The following is a 20,438-nucleotide window of genomic DNA, read 5'->3' on the forward strand; positions in this document are numbered from 1 at the left end:
AATAGAAACACGGACCGTGACGGGCCGGGAGCACCAATAGAAACATCAGTCGGACCGGGAGTACCAATAGAAACACCGACCGGGGAGGGCGGGAACACCAATAGACACAGGCCGGGCCGGGCGCACCAATAGAAACACCAGCCGGGGGGCCAGGAGCACCAATAGAAAAACCGGCCGGAGCGGGCCAATAGAAACACCGGCCGGAGCGGGCCAATAGAAACACCGGTCGTGGCTGACATGATTTTTGCTGACGGCGCTGTTTCGGGCGGAGAGGTTGAGTTGGAGCTGCGAGCGGGAAATGGTGCTGCTGGAGAGCGACTCGGTGAGAGGTCGGGGTAGCAGGCCGGTCGGCCGGCAGGTATCCGGGCACCCGCTCAACCGCAGACGGAGCTGCTTTGGGCCTGCTGGCTGTCCGAGGCCGGGCCGGGGAGTGAGGGTGGGAGAGAGGTCTTGGTTATAGGCCCGTGTGACGGCACTGCCGTGGCGGTGGGTGTGAGCGGGTAACACTGGGGCAATGGGGGGGTGTGAGCGGGTAACATTGGGGGTGTGAGCGGGTAATACTGGGGCAATGGGGGGGTGAGGGTAACATGGGCAATGGGGGGGTGAGGGTAACATGGGCAATGGGGGGTGAGGGTAACATGGGCAATGGGGGGGTGAGGGTAACATGGGCAATCGGGGGTGTGAGTGGGTAACACTGGGGCAATGGGGGGGTGAGCGGGTAACACTGGCAATGGGGGGTGTGAGCGGGTAACACTGGGGCAATGGGGGGTGTGAGCGGGTAACACTGGGGCAATGGGGGGTGTGAGCGGGTAACACTGGGGCAATGGGGGGTGTGAGTGGGTAACACTGGGGCAATGGGGGGTGTGAGCGGGTAACGCTGGGGCAATGGGGGTGAGCGGGTAACACTGGGGCAATGGGGGGGGAGTGGGTAACACTGGGGCAATGGGGGGGAGCGGGTAACACGGGCAGGGGGTGAGCAGGTAACACTGGGGCAATGGGGGGTGTGAGCGGGTAACATGGGCAATGGGGGGAGTGTGAGTGGGTAACACGGGCAGTGGCAGTGTGAGCGGGTAACACTGGGGCAATGGGGGAGTGAGCGGGTAACACTGGCAGTGGAGGTGTGAGCGGGTAACTGGGGCAGTGGGGGGTGTGAGCGGGTAACACGGGCAGTGGGGGGTGTGAGCGGGTAACACGGGCAGTGGGGGGTGTGAGCGGGTAACACTGGGGCAGTGGGGGGTGTGAGCAGGTAACACTGGGGCAATGGGGGTGTGAGCGGGTAACACTGGGGCAATGGGGGGGGTGAGCAGGTAACACTGGGGCAATGGGGGTGTGAGCAGGTAACACTGGGGCAATGGGGGGTGTGAGCGGGTAACACGGGCAATGGGGGTGTGAGCAGGTAACAGTGGGGCAATGGGAGGTGAGAGCGGGTAACACGGGCTATGGGGGATGCGAGCGGGTAACACTGGGGCAATGGGGGGTGTGAGCAGGTAACACTCAGGCAATGGGGGGTGTGAGCGGGTAACACTGGGGCAATGGGAGGGAGCGGGTAACACGGGCAATGGGGGGGGTGTGAGCGGGTAACACTGGGGCAATGAGACCCCAAACAGCAATGCTAAGGTTGCTAATGGCATTAAGCGGGAAATTAGAGACGCGTGCAATAAGGGCACAGCTGTTACCATGGGTGACTAATCTACATATAGATTGGGCTAACCAAATTAGTAACAATACTGTGGAGGAGGAATTCCTAGAGTGTATACGGGATGGTTTCCTGGACCAATATGTCGAGGAACCAACTAGAGACCAGGCCATCTTAGTCTGGGTATTATGTAATGAGAAAGGATTAATTAGCAATCTTCTTGTACGAGACCCCTTGGGGAGGAGCAATCATAATATGATAGAATTCTTCATTAAGATGGAGAGTGAAGTAGTTGACTCAGAGACTAGGGTCCTGAATTTAAATAAAGGAAACTACGATGGTATAAGGCGTGAGTTGGCTAGGATGGATTGGGGAATGTTACTTAAAGGGTTGACGGTAGATGGGCAATGGCAAACATTCAAAGATCGCATGGATGAACTGCAGAATTTGTTCATCCCTGTTTAGCATAAAAATAAAACAAAAAAGGTGACTCAACCGTGGCTAACAAGGGAAATTAGGGATAGCATAAGATCCAAGGAGAGGACATATAAATTGGCCAGAAAAAGCAGCAAACCTGAGGATTGGGAGCAGTTTAGGATTTGGCAAAGGAGTCATAGAGTCATAGAGTTTTACAGCACAGAAAGAGGCCCTTTGGCCCATCGTGTCTGCGCCGCCCATCCATCCCTGTCCAGTCTAATCCCATTTTCCAGCATTTGGTCCATAGCCTTGTATGCAGTGGCATTTCAAGTGCTCATCCAAATGCTTCTTGAACGTTGTGAGGGTTCCTGCCTCTACCACCCTTTCAGGCATTGAGTTCCACATTCCAACCACCCTCTGGGTGAAGAAGTTCCTCCTCAAATCCCCTCTAAATCTCCTGCCCCTTACCCTGAATCTATGCCCCCTTGTTATTGACCCCCCTACTAAGGGGAAAAGTTCCTCTTTATCTACCCTATCTATGCCCCTCATCATTTTGTACACCTCAATCAGGTTCCCCCCTCAGCCGCCTTTGCTCCAAGGAAAACAACCCCAGCCTGTCCAGCCTCTCTTCATAGCTGAGGCGCTCCATCCCAGGTAACATCCTGGTGAATCTTCTCTGCACCCTCTCCAAAGCAATCACATCCTTTCTATAGTGAGGCGACCAGAACTGCACACAGTACTCCAGCTGTGGCCTCACCAGCGTTTTGTACAGCTCCATCATAACCTCCCTGCTCTTATATTCTATGCCTCGGCTAATGAAGGCAAGTATCCCATATGCCTTTTTAACCACCTTATCTACCTGTTCCGCTGCCTTCAGGGATCTATGTACATGTACACCAAGGTCCCTCTGACCCTCTGTACTTCCTAGGGTCCTACCCCTCATTGTGTATTCCCTTGCCTTATTTGTCCGTCCAAAATGCATCACCTCGCACTTTTCAGAGTTAAATTCCATTTGCCACTTTTCCGCCCATCTGACCAACCCGTTTATATCGTCCTGTAGCCTGAGGCTTTCCTCCTCGCAATTTACCACCCCACCAATTTTCGTGTCATCTGCGAACTTACTGATCATACCTTTTACATTCTCATCCAAATCATTTATGTAGATCACAAACAACAAGGGACCCAGCACCGATGCCTGAGGTACCCCACTGGACACAGGCTTCCAGTCACAAAAGCAACCTTCGACCATCACCCTCTGCCTCCTGCCACTCAGCCAGTTTAGGATCCAACACGCCAAGGCACCCTGGATCCCATGGGCTCTTACCTTCTTGACCAGTCTCCTATGCGGGACTTTGTCAAAAGCTTTACTGAAGTCCATTTAAACCACATCCACAGCATTTCCCTCATTCACCCCCCTAGTCACCCCCTCGAAAAATTCAATCAGATTTGTCAGACATGATTTACCCTTGACAAAGCCATGCTGACTATCCCCGATTAATCCTTGCCTCTCCAAGTGGAGACTAATTTTGTCCCTCAGAATTTTTTCCAATAATTTCCCTACCACAGATGTTAGGCTCACTGGCCTGTAATTCCCTGGTTTATCCCTGCTACCCTTCTTGAATAATGGTACTACGTTAGCTGTTCTCCAGTCCTCTGGTACATCCCCTGTGGCCAGAGAGGTTCTGAAAATTTGTGTCCGAGCCCCTGCAATCTCCTCCTTTGCCTCCCACAGCAGCCTGGGATACATCTCGTCCGGGCCTGGGGATTTATCCACTTTTTGGCCTGCTAAAACCGCTAGCACCTCCTCCCTCTCGATGCTAATATGTTCAAGTATGTCACAGTCCCCTTGCCCGATTTCTATGTCTGCATCGTCTTTCTCCATAGTGAACACAGATGCAAAAAATTCATTTAAAACCCCGCCTACCTCATCTGGCTCTACACACAGATTGCCACTTTGGTCCCTAATCGGCCCTACCCTTTCCCTGGTTATCCTCTTGCCCTTAATATACTTATAAAACATCTTAGGATTTTCCTTTATTTTGCTCGCCAGTGTTATTTCATGGCCCCTCCTCGCCCTCCTAATTTCTTTTTTAAGTACGCCCCTGCACTTTTTATACTCCTCTAGGGCTTCTTCTGTCTTTAGTCTTTTGTAACTGCCAAAAGCCCCCCTTTTATTCCTAATGCATTTTTGTATATCCCTTGTCATCCAAGGTTCCCTTTGCTTGTTGGTCCCACCCTTGACCTTTACAGGAACATGTTGGCGTTGTACTCTCTCTATTTCCCTTCTGAAAGTCTCCCACTGTTTTGATGTGGATTTTCCTATAAGTAGCTGCTCCCAGTCCACTTTGGCCAGATCCTGCCTTATCATATTAAAATCGGCCTTCCCCCAATTTAGAACCCTTATTTCCGGGCCGTCTTTGTCCTTTTCCATGACCACCTTAAATCTCACCGAATTATGGTCACTGTCGCCAAAATGCTCTCCTACTGACACTTCCACCACTTGCCCGGCTACATTCCCTAGAATTAGGTCCAGTACCGCCCCCTCTCTTGTAGGACTTTCTACATGTTGGCTCAAAAAGCTCTCCTGGATGCACTTTAAGAATTCTGCACCCTCTAAGCCTTTCACACTCTGACTATCCCAATTTATATTGGGGAAGTTGAAATCCCCCACTATTATTACCCTATTATCTTCGCACTTTTCCTACATATCTGTTCCTCTATCTCCCCCTGACTGTTTGGGGGCCTATAGTACACTCCCAGCAAAGTGCTTGCCCCCTTTTTGTTTTTAAGTTCTACCCATATGGCCTCATTAGAGGAACCCGCTAATATATCATCCCTCCTTACAGCAGTAATTGACTCCTTAATTAATATTGCAACACCCCCTCCCCTTTTACACCCCCCTCTGTCTCGCCTGAAGATTCTATACCCCGGAATATTGAGCTGCCAGTCCTGACCCTCCCTCAACCATGTCTCCGTGATAGCAACAATATCGTACTCCCATGTGTTCAACAACAACTTCAGTTCATCCACCTTATTTGCAAGACTCCTTGCATTAAAATAAATGGAGGACAAAGGGAATAATTAAGAAGGGGAAAAAGTATGAGAGTAAGCTTGCAGGGCACAAAAACTGACTGTAAAAGTTTCTATAGATATGTGAAGAGAAAAAGATTGGTGAAGTCAAGCGTAGGTCCCTTGCAGTCAGAATCAGGGGAATTTATAATGGGAACAAAGAAATGGTAGACCAATTAAATACATACTTTGGTTCTGTCTTCACAAAGGAGGACACAAATAACCTTCCAGCGATGTCGGGGAACATAGGGTCTAATGAGAGGGAGGAACTGAATGAAATCAGTATTTGTAGGAAAATGGTGTTGGGGAAATTGACGGTATTGAAGGCCAGTACATCCCCAGGGCCTGATAATTTACATCCTAGGGTACTTAAGGAAGTGGCCCTAGAAATAGTAGATGCATTGCTGGTCATCTTCCAAAATTCGATAGATTCTGGAACAATTCCCATGGATTGGAGGGTAGCTAATGTAACCCCACTATTTAAAAAAGATGGTAGAGAGAAAATGGGGAATTATAAACCGGTAAGCCTGACATCAGTAGCGGAGAAAATGCTAGAGTCCATTATAAAAGATGTAATAGCAGAGCACTTGGAAAACAGTGACAGGATCGGACAAAGTCATCATGGATTTACAAAAGGTAAATCGTGCTTGACTAATCTACTGGAATTTTTTGAGGATGTAACTGTTAGAATAGATAAAGGAGAACCAGTGGATGTGGTGTATTTGGACTTTCAGAAGGCTTTCGATAAGGTCCCGCATAAGAGATTAGCGTGCAAAGTTAAAGCACATGGGATTGGGGGTAAGGTACTGACTTGGATAGAGAACTGGTTGGCAGACAGGAAGCAGAGTTGGAATAAACGGGTCTTTTTCCGAGTGACAGGCAGTGACTAGTGGGGTACCGCAGGGATCGGTGCTAGGACCCCAGTTATTCACAATATATATTAATGATCTGCACGAGGGAGCTAGATGTAATATCTCCAAGTTTGCAGACGACACAAAGCTGGGTGGGCGTGTGTGCTGTGAAGAGGATGTAGAGAAACTCCAGTATGATTTGGACAGGTTGGGCGATTGGGCAGATGCAGTATAACGTGGATAAATGCGAGGTTATCCACTTTGGTGGCAAAAACAGGAAGGCAGATTATTATCTGAATGGCAATAGATTAGGAGAAGGGGAAGTGCAACGAGACCTGGGTATCCTTGTGCACCAGTCGCTGAAGGTAAGCATGCAGGTGCAGCAGGCGGTTAAGAAGGCAAATGGTATGTTGGCCTTTGTAGCGAGAGGGTTCGAGTACAGGAACAAGGATGTCTTGCTGCAGTTGTACAGGGTTTTAGTGAGACCACATCTTGAGTATTGTGTGCAGTTTTGGTCGCCTTATCTGAGGAAGGATGTTCTTGCCATGGAAGCAGTTCAGCGAAGATTCACCAGACTGATACCTGGGATGGCAGGAATAATGTATGAAGAGAGATTGGGTCGATTGGGCTTGTACTCGCTGGAGTTTGGAAGAATGAGAGGGGATCTCATTGAAACTTATAAAATTCTGACAGGACTAGACAGACTAGATGCAGGAAGGATGTTCCCGATGGTCGGGGAGTCCAGAACCAGGGGTCACAGTCTAAGGATAAGGGGTAAGCCATTTAGGACAGAGATGAGGAGGAATTTCTTCACCCAGAGAGTGGTGAACCTGTGGAATTCTCTACCACAGAAGGCAGTTGAGGCCAATTCATTAAATATATTCAAGAAGGAGTTAGATATATTTCTTAAGGCTAAAGGGATCAAGGGATATGGGGAGAAGGCAGGGACAGGGTACTGAATTTGGATGATCAGCCGTGATCTCATTAAATGGCGGAGCAGGCTCGAGGGGCCGAATGGCCTACCCCTGCTCCTATCTTCTATGTTTCTATGGGGGGTGTGAGCGGGTCACACATGGGGGCTGTGAGCGGGTCACACTTGGGGGGTGTGAGCGGGTCACTGGGGGGGGGTGAGCGGGTCACACTGGGGCAGTGGGGGTGAGCGGGTAACACTGGGGGGTGTGAACGGGTCACACTGGGGCAGTGGGGGTGAGCGGGTAACACTAGGGGGGGTGTGAGCGGGTCACACTGGGGGGTGTGAGCGGGTCACACTGGGGCAGTGGGGGTGAGCGGGTAATACTGGGGCAATGGGGGGGTGAGCGAGTAGCACTGGGGCAGTGGGGGGGATGTGAGCGTGTGGCAGTGGGGGGGGTGTGAGCGCGTAATACTGGGGCAGCGGGGGGGGGGGGGTTTTCTTTTAATTCGTTTATGGGATGTGGACGTCGCTGGCAATGCCAGCATTTATTGGCCATTTCTAATTGCCCTTGAGAAGGTGGTGGTGAGCCGCCGCCTTGAACCGCTGCAGTCCATGTGGTGAAGGCACTCCCACAGTGCTGTTAGGTAGGGAGTTCCAGGATTTTGATCCAGCGACGATGAAGGATCGGCGATATACTTCTAAGTCAGGATGGTGTGTGACTTGGAGGGGAACTTGGGCGTGGTGGTTTTCCCATGCGCCTGCTGCCCTTGTCCTTCTAGGTGGAAGAGGTCGCTGGTTTGGGAGGTGCTGCCGAAGAAGCCTTGGCGAGTTGCAGCAGTGCATCTTGTAGATGGTACACACTGCAGCCACGGTACGCCGGTGATGGAGGGAGTGAATGTTTAAGGTGGTGGGTGGGGTGCCAATCAAGTGGGCTGCCTTTCCCTGGATGGTGTCGAGCTTCTTGAGTGTTGTTGGAGCTGCACTCATCCAGGCAAGTGGAGAGTATTCCATCACACTCCTGACATGTGCCTTGTAGATGGTGGAAAGGCTTTGGGGAGTCAGGAGGTGAGACACTCGCCGCAGAATACCTAGCCTCTGACCTGCTCTTGTTGCCACAGTATTTATGTGACTGGTCCAGTTAAGTTTCTGGTTAATGGTGACCCCCAGAATGTTGATAGTGGGGGATTCGGCGATGGTAATGCCATTGAATGTCATGGGGAGGTGGTTCGAGTCTCGCTTGTTGGAGATAGTCATTGCCTGGCACTTCTGTGGCGCGAATGTTACCTGCCACTTATCAGCCCAAGCCTGAATGTTGTCCAGATCTTGTTGCATGCGGGCATGGACTGCTTCACTATCTGTGGAGTTGCGAATGGCGCTGAACACTGTGCAGTCATCAGTGAACATCCCCATTTCTGACCTTATGTTGGAGGGAAGGTCATTGATGAAGCAGCTGAAGGTGGTTGGGCCTAGGACACTGCCCTGCGGAACTCCTGCAGCGATGACCTGGGGCTGTGATGATTGACCTCCAACCACCACAACCATCTTCCTTTGTGCTAGGTATGACTCCAGCCAGTGGAGTGTTTTCCCCCCGATTCCCATTGACTTCAGTTTTACTAGGGGTCCTTGATGCCAGACTCGGTCAAATGCTGCCTTGATGTCAAGGGCAGTCACTTTCCCCTCAACTCTGAAATTCAGCTCCTTTGTCCATGTTTGGACCAAGGCTGTAATGAGGTTGGGAGCCGAGTGGTCTTGGCAGAACCCAAACTGGGCATCAGTGAGCAGGTTATTGGTAAGTGCCGCTTGATAGCACTGTTGATGACACCTTCCATCACTTTGCTGATGATTGAGAGTAGACTGATGGGGCGGTAATTGGTTGGGTTGGATTTGTCCTGCTTTTTGTGGACAGGACATACCTGGGCAGTTTTCCACATTGTCGGATAGATGCCAGTGCTGTAGCTGTACTGGAACCGCTTGGCTAGAGGCGCGGCTAGTTCTGAAGCACAAGTCTTCAGCACGATAGCTGGGATGTTGTCGGGGCCCATAGCCTTTGCTGTATCCAGTGTGCTCAACCGTTTCTTGATATCACTTGGAGTGAATCGAATTGGCTGAAGAATGGCTTCTGTGATGGTGGGGACCTCGGGAGTAGGCCGATATGGATCATCCACTCGGCACTTCTGGCTGAAGTTGGTTGCAAACGCTTCAGCCTTGTCTTTTGCACTCACGTGCTGGGCTCCACCATCATTGAGGATAGGGATATTCTTGGAGCCTCCTCCTCCCGTTAGTTGTTTAATGGTCCACCACCATTCACGACTGGATGTGGCAGGACTGCAGAGCTTTGATCTGATCCGTTGATTGTGGGATTGCTTAGCTTCAGTCTATAGCATGCTGCTTGTAGTCCTGTGTTGCAGCTTCCCTACATTAGCACCTCATTTTTAGGTACACCTGGTGCTGCTCCTGGCATGCTCTTCGTTGAACCAGGGTTGGTCCCCTGGCTTCATGGTAATGGTAGAGTAAGGGATATGCTGGGCCATGAGGTTACGGATTGTGGTGAAATACAATTCTGCTGCTGCTGATGGCCCACAGCGCCTCATGGATGCCCAGTTTTGAGCTGTTCTGAACCTATCCTATTTCACACGGTGGTAGTGCCACACAACACGATGGAGGGTGTTCTCAGTGTGAAGACGGGACTTTGTCTCCACAAGGACTGTGCGGTGGTCACTGCTGCCAATGCTGTCATGGACAGATGCATCTGCGACAGGTAGATTGGTGAGGACGAGGTCAAGTACGTTTTTCCCTCTTGTTTCTCTCACCACCTGTCGCAGACCCAGACTGGCAGTTCTGTCCTTCAGGGCTCGGTCAGTAGTGGTGCTACCGAGCCACTCTTGGTGATGGACATTGAAGTCCCCCACCCAGAGTACATTCTGTGCCCTTGCTACTCTCAGTGCTTCTTCCAAGTGGTGTTCAACATGGAGGAGTACTGATTCATCAGCTGAGGGAGAGCGGTAGGTGGTAATCAGCAGGTTTCCTTGCCAATGCTTAACCTGAAGCCATGAGACTTCATGGGGTCCAGAGTCAATGTTGAGGACTCCCAGGGCCACTCCTTCCCAACTGTATACCACTGTACCACCACCTCTGGTGGGTCTGTCCTGCTGCTGGGACAGGACATACCCAGGGATTGTGATGGAGGAGTTTGGGACATTGGCTGAAAGGTATGATTCTGTGAGTATGACGATGTCAGGCTGTTGCTTGACTAGTCTGTGGGACAGCTCTCCCAATTTTGGCACAAGTCCCCAGATGCTGGTGAGGAGGACTTTGCAGGGTTGACTGGGCTGGGTGTGCCGAGGTCGATGCCGGGTGGTCCGTCCGGTTTCATTCTTATTATTTTGTTTCATAGCGGTTTGTTACAACTGAGTGTCTCGCTAGGCCATTTCACAGGACAGTTAAGAGTCAACCACATTGCTGTGGGTCTGGAGTCACATATAGGCCAGACCAGGTAAAGACAGCAGATTTCCTTCCCTAAAGGACATTAGTGAACCAGATGGGTTTTTACAACAGTCCGATAGTTTCATGGTCACCATTATTGGCGCTAGCTTTTTATTCCAGATTTATTTAATTAACTGAATTTAAATTCCCCAGCTGCCGTGGTGGGATTTGAACTCATGTCTCTGGATCATTAGTCCAGGCTTTTAGCCCAGTGACATTACCACTACTCTACTGTTCCCTGAGCGGGTAACACTGGGGCAGTGGGGGCGTGAGCGGGTAACACTGGGGCAGTGGGGGGGTGTGAGCGGGTAACACTGGGGCAATGGGTGTGAGCGGGTAACACTGGGGCAGTGGGGGGGTGTGAGCGGGTAACACTGGGGCAATGGGGGGTGTGAGCGGGTAACACTGGGGCAGTGGGGGGTGTGAGCGGGTAACACTGGGGCAGTGGGGGGGTGAGCGGGTAACACTGGGGCAGTGGGGGGGGTGTGAGCGGGTAACACTGGGGCAGTGGGGGGGGTGTGAGCGGGTAACACTGGGGCAATGGGGGGTGTGAGCGGGTAACACTGGGGCAGTGGGGGGTGTGAGCGGGTAACACGGGCAGTGGGGGGTGAGCGGGTAACACTGGGGCAATGGGGGGGTGAGCGGGTAACACTGGGGCAGTGTGGGGGTGTGAGCGGGTAACACTGGGACAGTGGGGGGTGTGAGCGGGTAACACTGGGGCAATGGGGGGTGTGAGTGGGTAACACTGGGGCAATGGGGGGTGTGAGCGGGTAACACTGGGGCAATGGGGGGTGTGAGCGGGTAACACTGGGGCAATGGGTGTGAGCGGGTAACACTGGGGCAGTGGGGGATGTGAGCGGGTAACACTGGGGCAGTGGGGGGTGTGAGCGGGTAACACTGGGGCAGTGGGGGGTGTGAGCGGGTAACTGGGGCAGTGGGGGGGTGTGAGTGGGTAACACTGGGGCAGTGGGGTGTGAGCAGGTAACACTGGGGCAATGGGGATGTGAGTGGGTAACACGGACTGGGGGGTGTGAGTGGGTAACACGGACTGGGGGGTGTGAGTGGGTAACACGGACTGGGGGGTGTGAGTGGGTAACACGGACTGGGGGGTGTGAGTGGGTAACACGGACTGGGGGGGTGTGAGTGGGTAACACGGACTGGGGGGTGTGAGTGGGTAACACGGACTGGGGGGGTGTGAGTGGGTAACACGGACTGGGGGGTGTGAGTGGGTAACACGGACTGGGGGGTGTGAGTGGGTAACACGGACTGGGGGGGTGTGAGTGGGTAACACGGACTGGGGGGTGTGAGTGGGTAACACGGACTGGGGGGTGTGAGTGGGTAACACGGACTGGGGGGTGTGAGTGGGTAACACGGACTGGGGGGTGTGAGTGGGTAACACGGACTGGGGGGTGTGAGTGGGTAACACGGACTGGGGGGGTGTGAGTGGGTAACACGGACTGGGGGGTGTGAGTGGGTAACACGGACTGGGGGGTGTGAGTGGGTAACACGGACTGGGGGGTGTGAGTGGGTAACACGGACTGGGGGGTGTGAGTGGGTAACACGGACTGGGGGGTGTGAGTGGGTAACACGGACTGGGGGGGTGTGAGTGGGTAACACGGACTGGGGGGTGTGAGTGGGTAACACGGACTGGGGGGTGTGAGTGGGTAACACGGACAGGGGGGTGTGAGTGGGTAACACGGACAGGGGGGTGTGAGTGGGTAACACGGACAGGGGGGTGTGAGTGGGTAACACGGACAGGGGGGTGTGAGTGGGTAACACGGACAGGGGGGTGTGAGTGGGTAACACGGACAGGGGGGTGTGAGTGGGTAACACGGACAGGGGGGTGTGAGTGGGTAACACGGACAGGGGGGTGTGAGTGGGTAACACGGACAGGGGGGTGTGAGTGGGTAACACGGACAGGGGGGTGTGAGTGGGTAACACGGACGGGGGTGTGAGTGGGTAACACGGACAGGGGGGTGTGAGTGGGTAACACGGACAGGGGGGTGTGAGTGGGTAACACGGACAGTGGGGGGGTGTGAGTGGGTAACACGGACAGTGGGGGGGTGTGAGTGGGTAACACGGGTAGTGGGGGGGTGAGTGGGTAACACTGGGGGGCATGAGCGGGTAACATGGGTGCTGGGGGCGTGAGCAGGTAACACTGGGGGGCGTGAGCGGGTAACAGGCGGTGGGGGGCGTGAGCGGGTACCACTGGGGTGGTGGGGGGGCGTCTGTGGATAACACTGGGCAATGAGGGTATGTGGATATGACACTAGGACTGTGAGTGTGGGCAGTGTTGTAATAGGAAGGAAACGATCTGTGGTGGACCTTGGGATTACATGTTTGCAGTCCAATTCTTATTCGTCTCGCGCTGACAGCTCTGGTGTGATCTGCTTGTGCGGTGTGCTGACAGTGTGATTGTTTTCTCTCCCTTGTAGTTTCTGACTGAGCTGACCCGGCTTTTCCAGAAATGTCGATCCTCTGGAAGCATTTACCTCACCATGAAGAAATGTGAGTACTGGTGAATGCATGGCTTGCTTTGTATTGAGAACATTAGGAACAGGAGTTGGCCATTCAGCCGCTCGAGCCTGCTCCACCATTCAATTAGATCATGGCTGATCTGCACCTCAACTCCATGTACCGCCTTAGCTGCATGTCCCTTGATACACTTTCGCAACAAATCTGTCGATGTCAGTCTTGAACATTTAAATTGACCTAAGATTCAGTGTCAGCTGTGGCTCAGTGGTAGCTCTGTCGCCTGTGAATCTGAAGGTCGTTGGTTTAAGTCCCACCTTAGCACATAATCCAGACTGACACTCCCAGTGCCGTGCTGAGGGAGTGCTGCACGGTTGGAGGTGCTGTCTTTCGGATGAGACGTTTAACCGAGGTCCCGTCTGCCCTCTCGGGTGGACGTAAAAGGTGATAATGAGAGAAATTAAGAGAAACAAAGATGTATGCGGATTATGTTTTTTAAAATATTAATTCTCTGGATGTGGGTGTCGCTAGTAAGGCCGACATTTATTGGCCTTGAGAAGGTGGTAGTGAGCTGCTTTTTGAACCGCTGCAGTCCGTGTGGTGAAGGTACTCCCACAGTGCTATTAGGGAGGGAGTTCCAGGATTTTGACACAGCGACGATGAAGGAACGGCGATATATATCCAAGTCGGGATGATGTGCGACTTGGAGGGGGAACTCGGAGGTGGTGATGTTCCCATGCGCCTGCTGCCCTTGTCTCTAAGATTGAGACCATCCGTTCAGCTGCCTCTGCCACTTCCCTTCCTTCCCCTAGCCCACTGGACCAAACTTCCTCTAAGGTTCCGCCCTGCCCTAGCCCTGAACTCGCATCTTTCTCCAGTTTCTCTCCGATCTCCCCTCATGATCTCTCTGCGCTCATCTTGTCTGAGACCCACCTCCTGCTCCCTCGACCCTATTCCCACCAAACTGCTGACCACCCAACTTCCTTTTCTGGCTCCCATGTTAGCTGACATTGTTAACAGTTCTCTCTTCTCGGGTACTGTCCCTTGATCCCTCCATCCTTGCAAATTACCACCCCATCTCCAACCTCCCCTTCCTCTCCAAAGTCCTTGAACGTGTTGTTGCCTCCCAAATCCGTGTCCACCTTTCCTACAATTCCATGTTTGAATCCCTCCAATCAGGTTTCAGCCTTTGCCACAGTACCGAAACAGCTCTCATCAAAGTTACAAATGACATCCTTTGTGACTGTGACAAAGGTAAACTATCCCTCCTCGTCCTTCTTGACTTGTCTGCAGCCTTTGACACGGTTGACCACTCCATCCTTCTCCAACGCCTCTCCACCGTCGTCCAGCTGGGTGGGACTGCACTCGCCTGGTTCCATTCTTATCTATCTAATCGTAACCAGAGAATCACCTGCAATGGCTTCTCTTCCCGCTCCCACATCGTTACCTCTGGTGTCCCCCAAAGATCTATCCATGGTCCCCTCCTATTTCTCATCTACACGTTGCCCCTTGGTGACATCATCCGAAAACACAGCGTCAGTTTCCACATGTACGCTGACGACACCCAGCTCTACCTCTTCTCTTGACCCCCTCCACAGTGTCTAAATTGTCAGAATGCTTGTCCGACATACAATTCTGGATGAGCAAAAATTTTCTCCAAATTAAATATTGGGAAAACTGAAGCCATTGTTTTCAGTCCCCACTACAAACTCCGTTCCCTAGCCACTGACTCCATCCCTCTCCCTAACATCTGTCTGAGGCTGAACCACACTGTTCGCAACCTTGGTGTCATATTTGACCTTGAAATGAGCTTCCGACCACGTATCCGCTGCTGAAACCCTCACCCGTGCCTTTGTTACCTCTAGACTTGACTATTCCAACACACTCCTGGCTGACCTCCCACATTCCGCCCTACGTAACCTTGAGGTCATCCAAAACTCAGCTGCCCGTGTCCTAACTCGCACCAAGTCCCGTTCGCCCATCACCCCTGTGCTCGCTGACCTACATTGGCTCTTGGCTAAGCAGTGCCTCGATTTCAAAATTCTCATCCTCGTTTTCAAATCCCTCCATAGTCTCGCCACTTCCTATCTCCTTCAACCCCCCCCCCCCCCCCCCCCCCCCCCCCGGAGATATTTGCGCTCCTCTAATTCTGCCCTCTTGAGGATCCCTGATTATAATCGCTCAACCTTTGGTGGCCGTGCCTTCTGTTGTCGAGGCCCTAAGCTCTGGAATTCCCTCCCTAAACCTCTCCGCCTTTCTACCTCTCTTTCCTCCTTTAAGACGCTCCTTAAAACCTACCTCTTTGACCAAGCTGGTCACCTGCCCTAATTTATCCTTATGTGGATCGGTGTCAAATTTGTCTTAAAATACTCCTGTGCAGTGCCTTGGGACCTTTTACTACGTTAAAGGCACTATATAAATACAAGTTGTTGTTGTCCTTCTAGCTGGTAGAGCTGGCCGTTTTGGAGGTGCTGCCGACGAAGATCTATGGATGGTTGCAGCAGAATATTAGAGTGGGAGGGAAGCATGGAAAATCTAGCAGAGAAAGCTCCCGTGGTCCAAGAGTGTGGTGGGAGACCCCGGAGGTGTGGACCACCCTGCCGGCCGTGTACTGTTGGGGGGTCCCCACCTAAAGCACTAGCCCACAACTTCCTATCTCTCTCTCTATCTCTCTCTCCCAATCATCATTTCTCTCTCGCTAAGGCAGATTAGTTAGTCATTATCACATTGCTGTTTGTGGGACCTTGCTGTGCGCAAATTAGCTGCGCGTTTCCTACATTACAACAGTGTTTACATGTCAAGAGTACTGGGCTGGGGCTCTTTTCTCTAGAAGTGAGATGACTGAGATGTAACCTAATAGAGGTCTTCAAAATTATGAAAGGGTTTGATAGGGTAGACTTGGAGAAGTTGTTTCCACTAGGGGCCATAAATATAAGATAGTCACTAATAAATCCAAGGAATTCAGGAGAAAATCTTGACTCGGAGATTGATTAGAGTGTGGAACTCATTACCACGGAGTAGTCGAGGCGAATAGCATAGGTGCATTTAAGGGGAAGCTAGATAAACACACGAGGGAGAAAAAAGATAGAGATGCTGATAGGGTTCGATGAAGCCGGTTGGGAGGAGGCTTGTGTGGACCACTTGGGCTGAATGGACTGTTTCTGTGCTGCAAATTCTGTGTAATTCCCCCGACTCCCAGTGGCTCTGGTGCACCCATCCTACATTACCAGCACCCGCTGTCCGAGAGAAAATGGGGAGCGGTGGTCAAGGCCAGAGTTTGCAGCTGTCTTTGCTTCATATTAATCAGCCCTGTTGCTCTGCAAGATTCAGTGACCCCTCAATCAAGTGCAAATGATTTATTTCAGAAACTAACATTTTGGGATACAGACTGAGTAATTTGAGACATGATGTGGTGAGTATAGCGTGCTTGGGAGGAACAGGTGACTTTGGACCCATGGTTCCCAAAGCTCGCCATCACTGGGGGTTTCCTCACCTCATGTCTGGGTCTGTTGTAGACTAATTGATAGAGATTGATTGCTATGATTAGTCAACAACTCCATTATCGTTGTATCAGGGGACTACCAGGATGGTAGCAGGTCAATTAGGTAGATCATGGTCGAGCAATTCTTGTGTTCCCGCCCAGCCAGTGCCCTAGTGGGTGGAGGTCAGAGAGGGGCAGCCAGAAGCTTTACCTTTATAGATCTATACAAGAACAACTCCTTTAATGTAGTAAAAAACATTACAATGCGCTCCAGTGAAGCGCAATCAGAATTAAATTGACACCGAGCCACGTAAAGAGACATTAGGACAGGTGACCAAAAGATTGGTCAAAGAGGGAGGTTTTAAGGAGCGTCTTGGAGGAGGAGAGAACATTCCAGAGCTTGGGGCTGAGGCAGCTGAAGGCACGGCCGCCAATGGTGGAGTGAAGGAAATCGGGGATGCACAAATGGCCAGAATTGGAGGAGCGCAGAGATCTCGGAGGGTTGTCGGGCTGGAGGAGGATACAGAAATAGGGAGTAGGCATAAATTTAGAATTGGAAAGACTGGGCAGAATTTAACATTTACCTCTCTGTAGATGACGGCCGGACAAAGCCAGTTCCGCGGAAGGGGAACCCTGACACTTTTGAGCCTGCCGACAATAAGTGTCTCCTGCGGGCGACTGACGGGAAGAAGAAGATCAGCACAGTGGTAAGTGGCGAGAGGAGGATGTTGAATCCTGCAAAGGAATATAGACCGGTTACGTGAGTGCTCAATAAGGTGGCAGATGAAGTATAATGTGGGGAAATGAGATTCACTTTGGTAGGAAGAATAGAAAAACAGAATATTTTTAAATGGTGCGTGATGCGCTATCAATTACTCATAAAAGACTGAGAGTTAAGAGAGTAACTAAAGGCTTTTATTAGCAAAAGAATGAAGGTCTGCCTCGAGTGGTCGACCGGTCCAGAAATACAAAGGGCTGGGGAGCAGTCACCTTTATACTAGGACTTGTGGGAGGAGTCAGCCGAGGCATGTCCAGGCATGTACACAGTGGAATACAAACAGTGGTTTACCACATTCACCCCTTGTTTAAAATTGAGTCCGGCGGGGTGAAGTGTATTAAAAGTTAGTGTATTGGAGTCTCTCCGGAGGTCTTGTCTGCCGCTGTGATCGGCGTGGCGACGGCAGGGGTAGTGGAGCTTCCGACGTCGAGTCCTGCGTAGGCTGTGGCACAGGCGTGTCGTCCTCGTAGATGTCGAGCGGGTCGCGGGGCCCAGGCCTGCCATCTGCTGGGGCTGGATATCGGATCGTGGGGGGGGGGGGGGGGGGGGTGTGGTAGTGAGTAGTGGGTTACTGCGGCCCCCGAGGGTGCAAGGTCTCTTATGGAGACTGTGTCCTCCCGCCCGTCCGGGTATGCAATGTAAGCATACTGGGGGTTGGCGTGGAGGAGGTCGACCCTCTCGACCAGGGGGTCCGTTTTATGGGTCCTCACGTGTCTTCTCAGTAGGACCGGCCCTGGGGACGTCAGCCATGGCGGTAGCGATGTCCCCGATGTGGACTTCCTTGGGAAGACAAACATTTTCTCATGAGGGGTGGCGTTAGTGGCAGTGCAGAGCAGTGACCGAATAGAGTGTAGCGCATCGGGGAGCACATCCTGCCAGAGGGAGGTTGGAAGGCCCCTAGACTTTAAGGCTAGCAGGGCAGCCTTCCAAACTGTCGCATTTTCTCTTTCCACCTGTCCGTTCCCCCGGGGGTTGTAACTGGTGGTCCTGCTTGTGGCAACACCCCTAGTTAGCAGGTACTGACGGAGTTCGTCGCTCATAAACGATGAGCCCCGGTCGCTATGGATATAGCTGGGGAAACCGAACAGGGTGAAGAGGTCGTTCAGACATTTAATGACCGTGGCACTGGTCATGTCCGGGCAGGGGATAGCGAATGGGAAACGGGAGTACTCATCAATAATATTGAGGAAGTACACATTGCGGTCGGAGGAGGGGAGAGGCCCTTTAAAATCAGCGCTCGAAGGGGCGAGTGGCTTTTATCAGGTGGGCCCTGTCTGGTCTATAAAAGTGCGGTTTGCACTCAGCGCAGACTTGGCAGTTCCTGGTCATGGTCCTGACCTCCTCAATAGAGTAAGGCAGGTTGCGGGCCTTGATGAAGTGGAAGAACCTGGTGACCCCCGGGTGGCAGAGGTCATTGTGGAGGGCCCGCAGTCTATTGATCGCGCTGGCGCAGGTGCCACGCGATAGCGCATCCGGGGGTTCGTTGAGCTTCCCGGGCCGGTACAAGATCTCGTAATTGTAGGTGGAAAGTTCGATTCTCCACCTCAAGATCTTGTCATTTTTGATTTTGCCCCTCTGCTTGTTGTTAAACATGAAAGCAACTGAACGCTGGTCAGTGAGCAGGGTAAATCGTTTTCCGGCCAGGTAGTGCCTCCAATGACGCACAGCCTCCACAATCGCCTGGGCCTCCTTCTCAACAGCGGAGTGTCTGGTCTCCGGGCCTTGGAGGGTTCGTGAAAAGAAGGCCACGGGTCTCCCCGCCTGATTGAGGGTAGCGGCCAGGGCAAAGTCGGACGCGCCGCTTTCCACCTGGAAGGGGATGGATTCGTCCACTGCATGCATGGTGGCTTTGGCAATGTCCTCCTTGATACGGTGGAAGGCTAAGCGGGCCTCTGCCGTTAAGGGAAAAGAGGTGGACTTGACCAGCGGATGGGCCTTGGCCGCATAGTAGGGGACCCACTGGGCGTAATAGGAGAAAAACCCTAGGCACCTCTTCAGGGCCTTGGGGCAGTGGGAGTTCCATAAGGGGACGCATCCAGTCGGGGTCGGGGCCGATGACTCCGTGTTCCACGACACAGCCAAGGATGGCGAGGCGGTTTGTGCGGAATATGCACTTCTCCTTGTTATATGTCAGGTTCAGGAGTTGGGCGGCGCGGAGGAATTTTTCGAGGTTTGCGTCATGGTCCTGCAAGTCACGGCCGCAGATGGTCACATTGTCCAGATATGGGAAAGTGGCCTGCAACGCATTTTGATCTACCATCCGGTCCATCTCCCTTTGGAAGACGGAGACCCCGCATTTTGATCTACCATCCGGTCCATCTCCCTTTGGAAGACGGAGACCCCGTTGGTGACGCCAAAGGGAACCCTAAGGAAGTGATAGAGGCGGCCGTTTGCCTCAAAGGCAGTATACTGGCGGTCCTCAGGGCGGATAGGGAGCTGGTGGTACGCTGATTTCAGGTCAATGGTCGAGAAGACGCGGTACTGCGCGATCTGGTTGACCATATCAGCTATGCGGGGGAGTGGGTAGGCGTCCAGCAGGGTGTAGCGATTTATTGTCTGGCTGTAGTCGATGACCAGGCGCTGCTTCTCGCCGGTCTTAACGACCACAACCTGGGCTCGCCAGGGGCTGGTGCTGCCCTCAATAACCCCTTCCTTCAGGAGCCGCTCCACTTCGGTTTTAATGAAAACCCTGTCCCCGGCACTGTATCGCCTGCTCTTTGTGGCGATGGGCTTACAGTCGGGGGTGAGGTTAGCAAACAGTTGGGGGGGGGGGGGGGGGGACTCTGAGTATGGAGAGGTTGCACCTGGTGCGCGGCGGGCAATTTGGAAGCTGCTGGCTGTGGACTGTGAGTGGGGGTAGGGGTCCACCTTACGCCATCGTAATGCTTTTAAGGTGGCACTGGAAATCTAACCCCAGCAGGACGGCAGCGCAGAGGTCGGGCAGGACCAGAAGTTTAAAATGATCGTACACAGTCCCGTCTACTATGAGTGTCACCACGCAGTAGCCGCCGATGTCCGCCGACTGGGACTCGGAGGCCATAGAAATCCGCTGGTGCGCAGGCAGGACTGGGAGAGAGCAACGCCGCACCGTGTCGGGGTGGATGAAGCTCTCCGTGCTCCCAGAGTCAAAAAGGCAGATTGTATCGTGACCATTTACCTTAATGTCCATTGTGGAACTGGCCAGCTGGTGCGGTCTCGCTTGGTCCATTGTAACGGATGCCAGCGTAGGGGTTGGTGTGTCGTTGCGGGTATCAGATGAGGCGGTGTTGGGGGCCTGCTGCGTTCCGGCTGTCGTCCATGATCCCCATGTGGCTGGAGGCGTCCAAAATGGCTGCTGT

At 52.6% G+C, this 20,438-nt stretch overlaps 1 protein-coding gene across 2 annotated transcripts in view; it reads left to right on the forward strand.

Moving 5' to 3' along the window:
* Nucleotides 1-213: 213 nt before the first annotated feature.
* Nucleotides 214-20,438, forward strand: part of srp14 (signal recognition particle 14) — a 34,329-nt gene continuing 14,104 nt past the window's right edge. For both annotated transcript variants that reach the window (XR_015080312.1, XM_086003640.1), the window contains exons 1-3: nt 214-322; nt 12,805-12,877; nt 16,917-17,029. Coding sequence is in view for 1 of the 2 variants with exons in the window: in XM_086003640.1 (XP_085859766.1) it covers nt 299-322; nt 12,805-12,877; nt 16,917-17,029 (210 nt within the window). In the remaining variant the exon portion in view is untranslated. The remainder of the gene's footprint in view (nt 323-12,804; nt 12,878-16,916; nt 17,030-20,438) is intronic.

Source organism: Somniosus microcephalus, chromosome 12, assembly GCF_052327205.1.
Source record: "Somniosus microcephalus isolate GS21.2 chromosome 12, FLI_Smic_1.0, whole genome shotgun sequence".
Taxonomy (NCBI): Eukaryota; Metazoa; Chordata; class Chondrichthyes; order Squaliformes; family Somniosidae; genus Somniosus; species Somniosus microcephalus.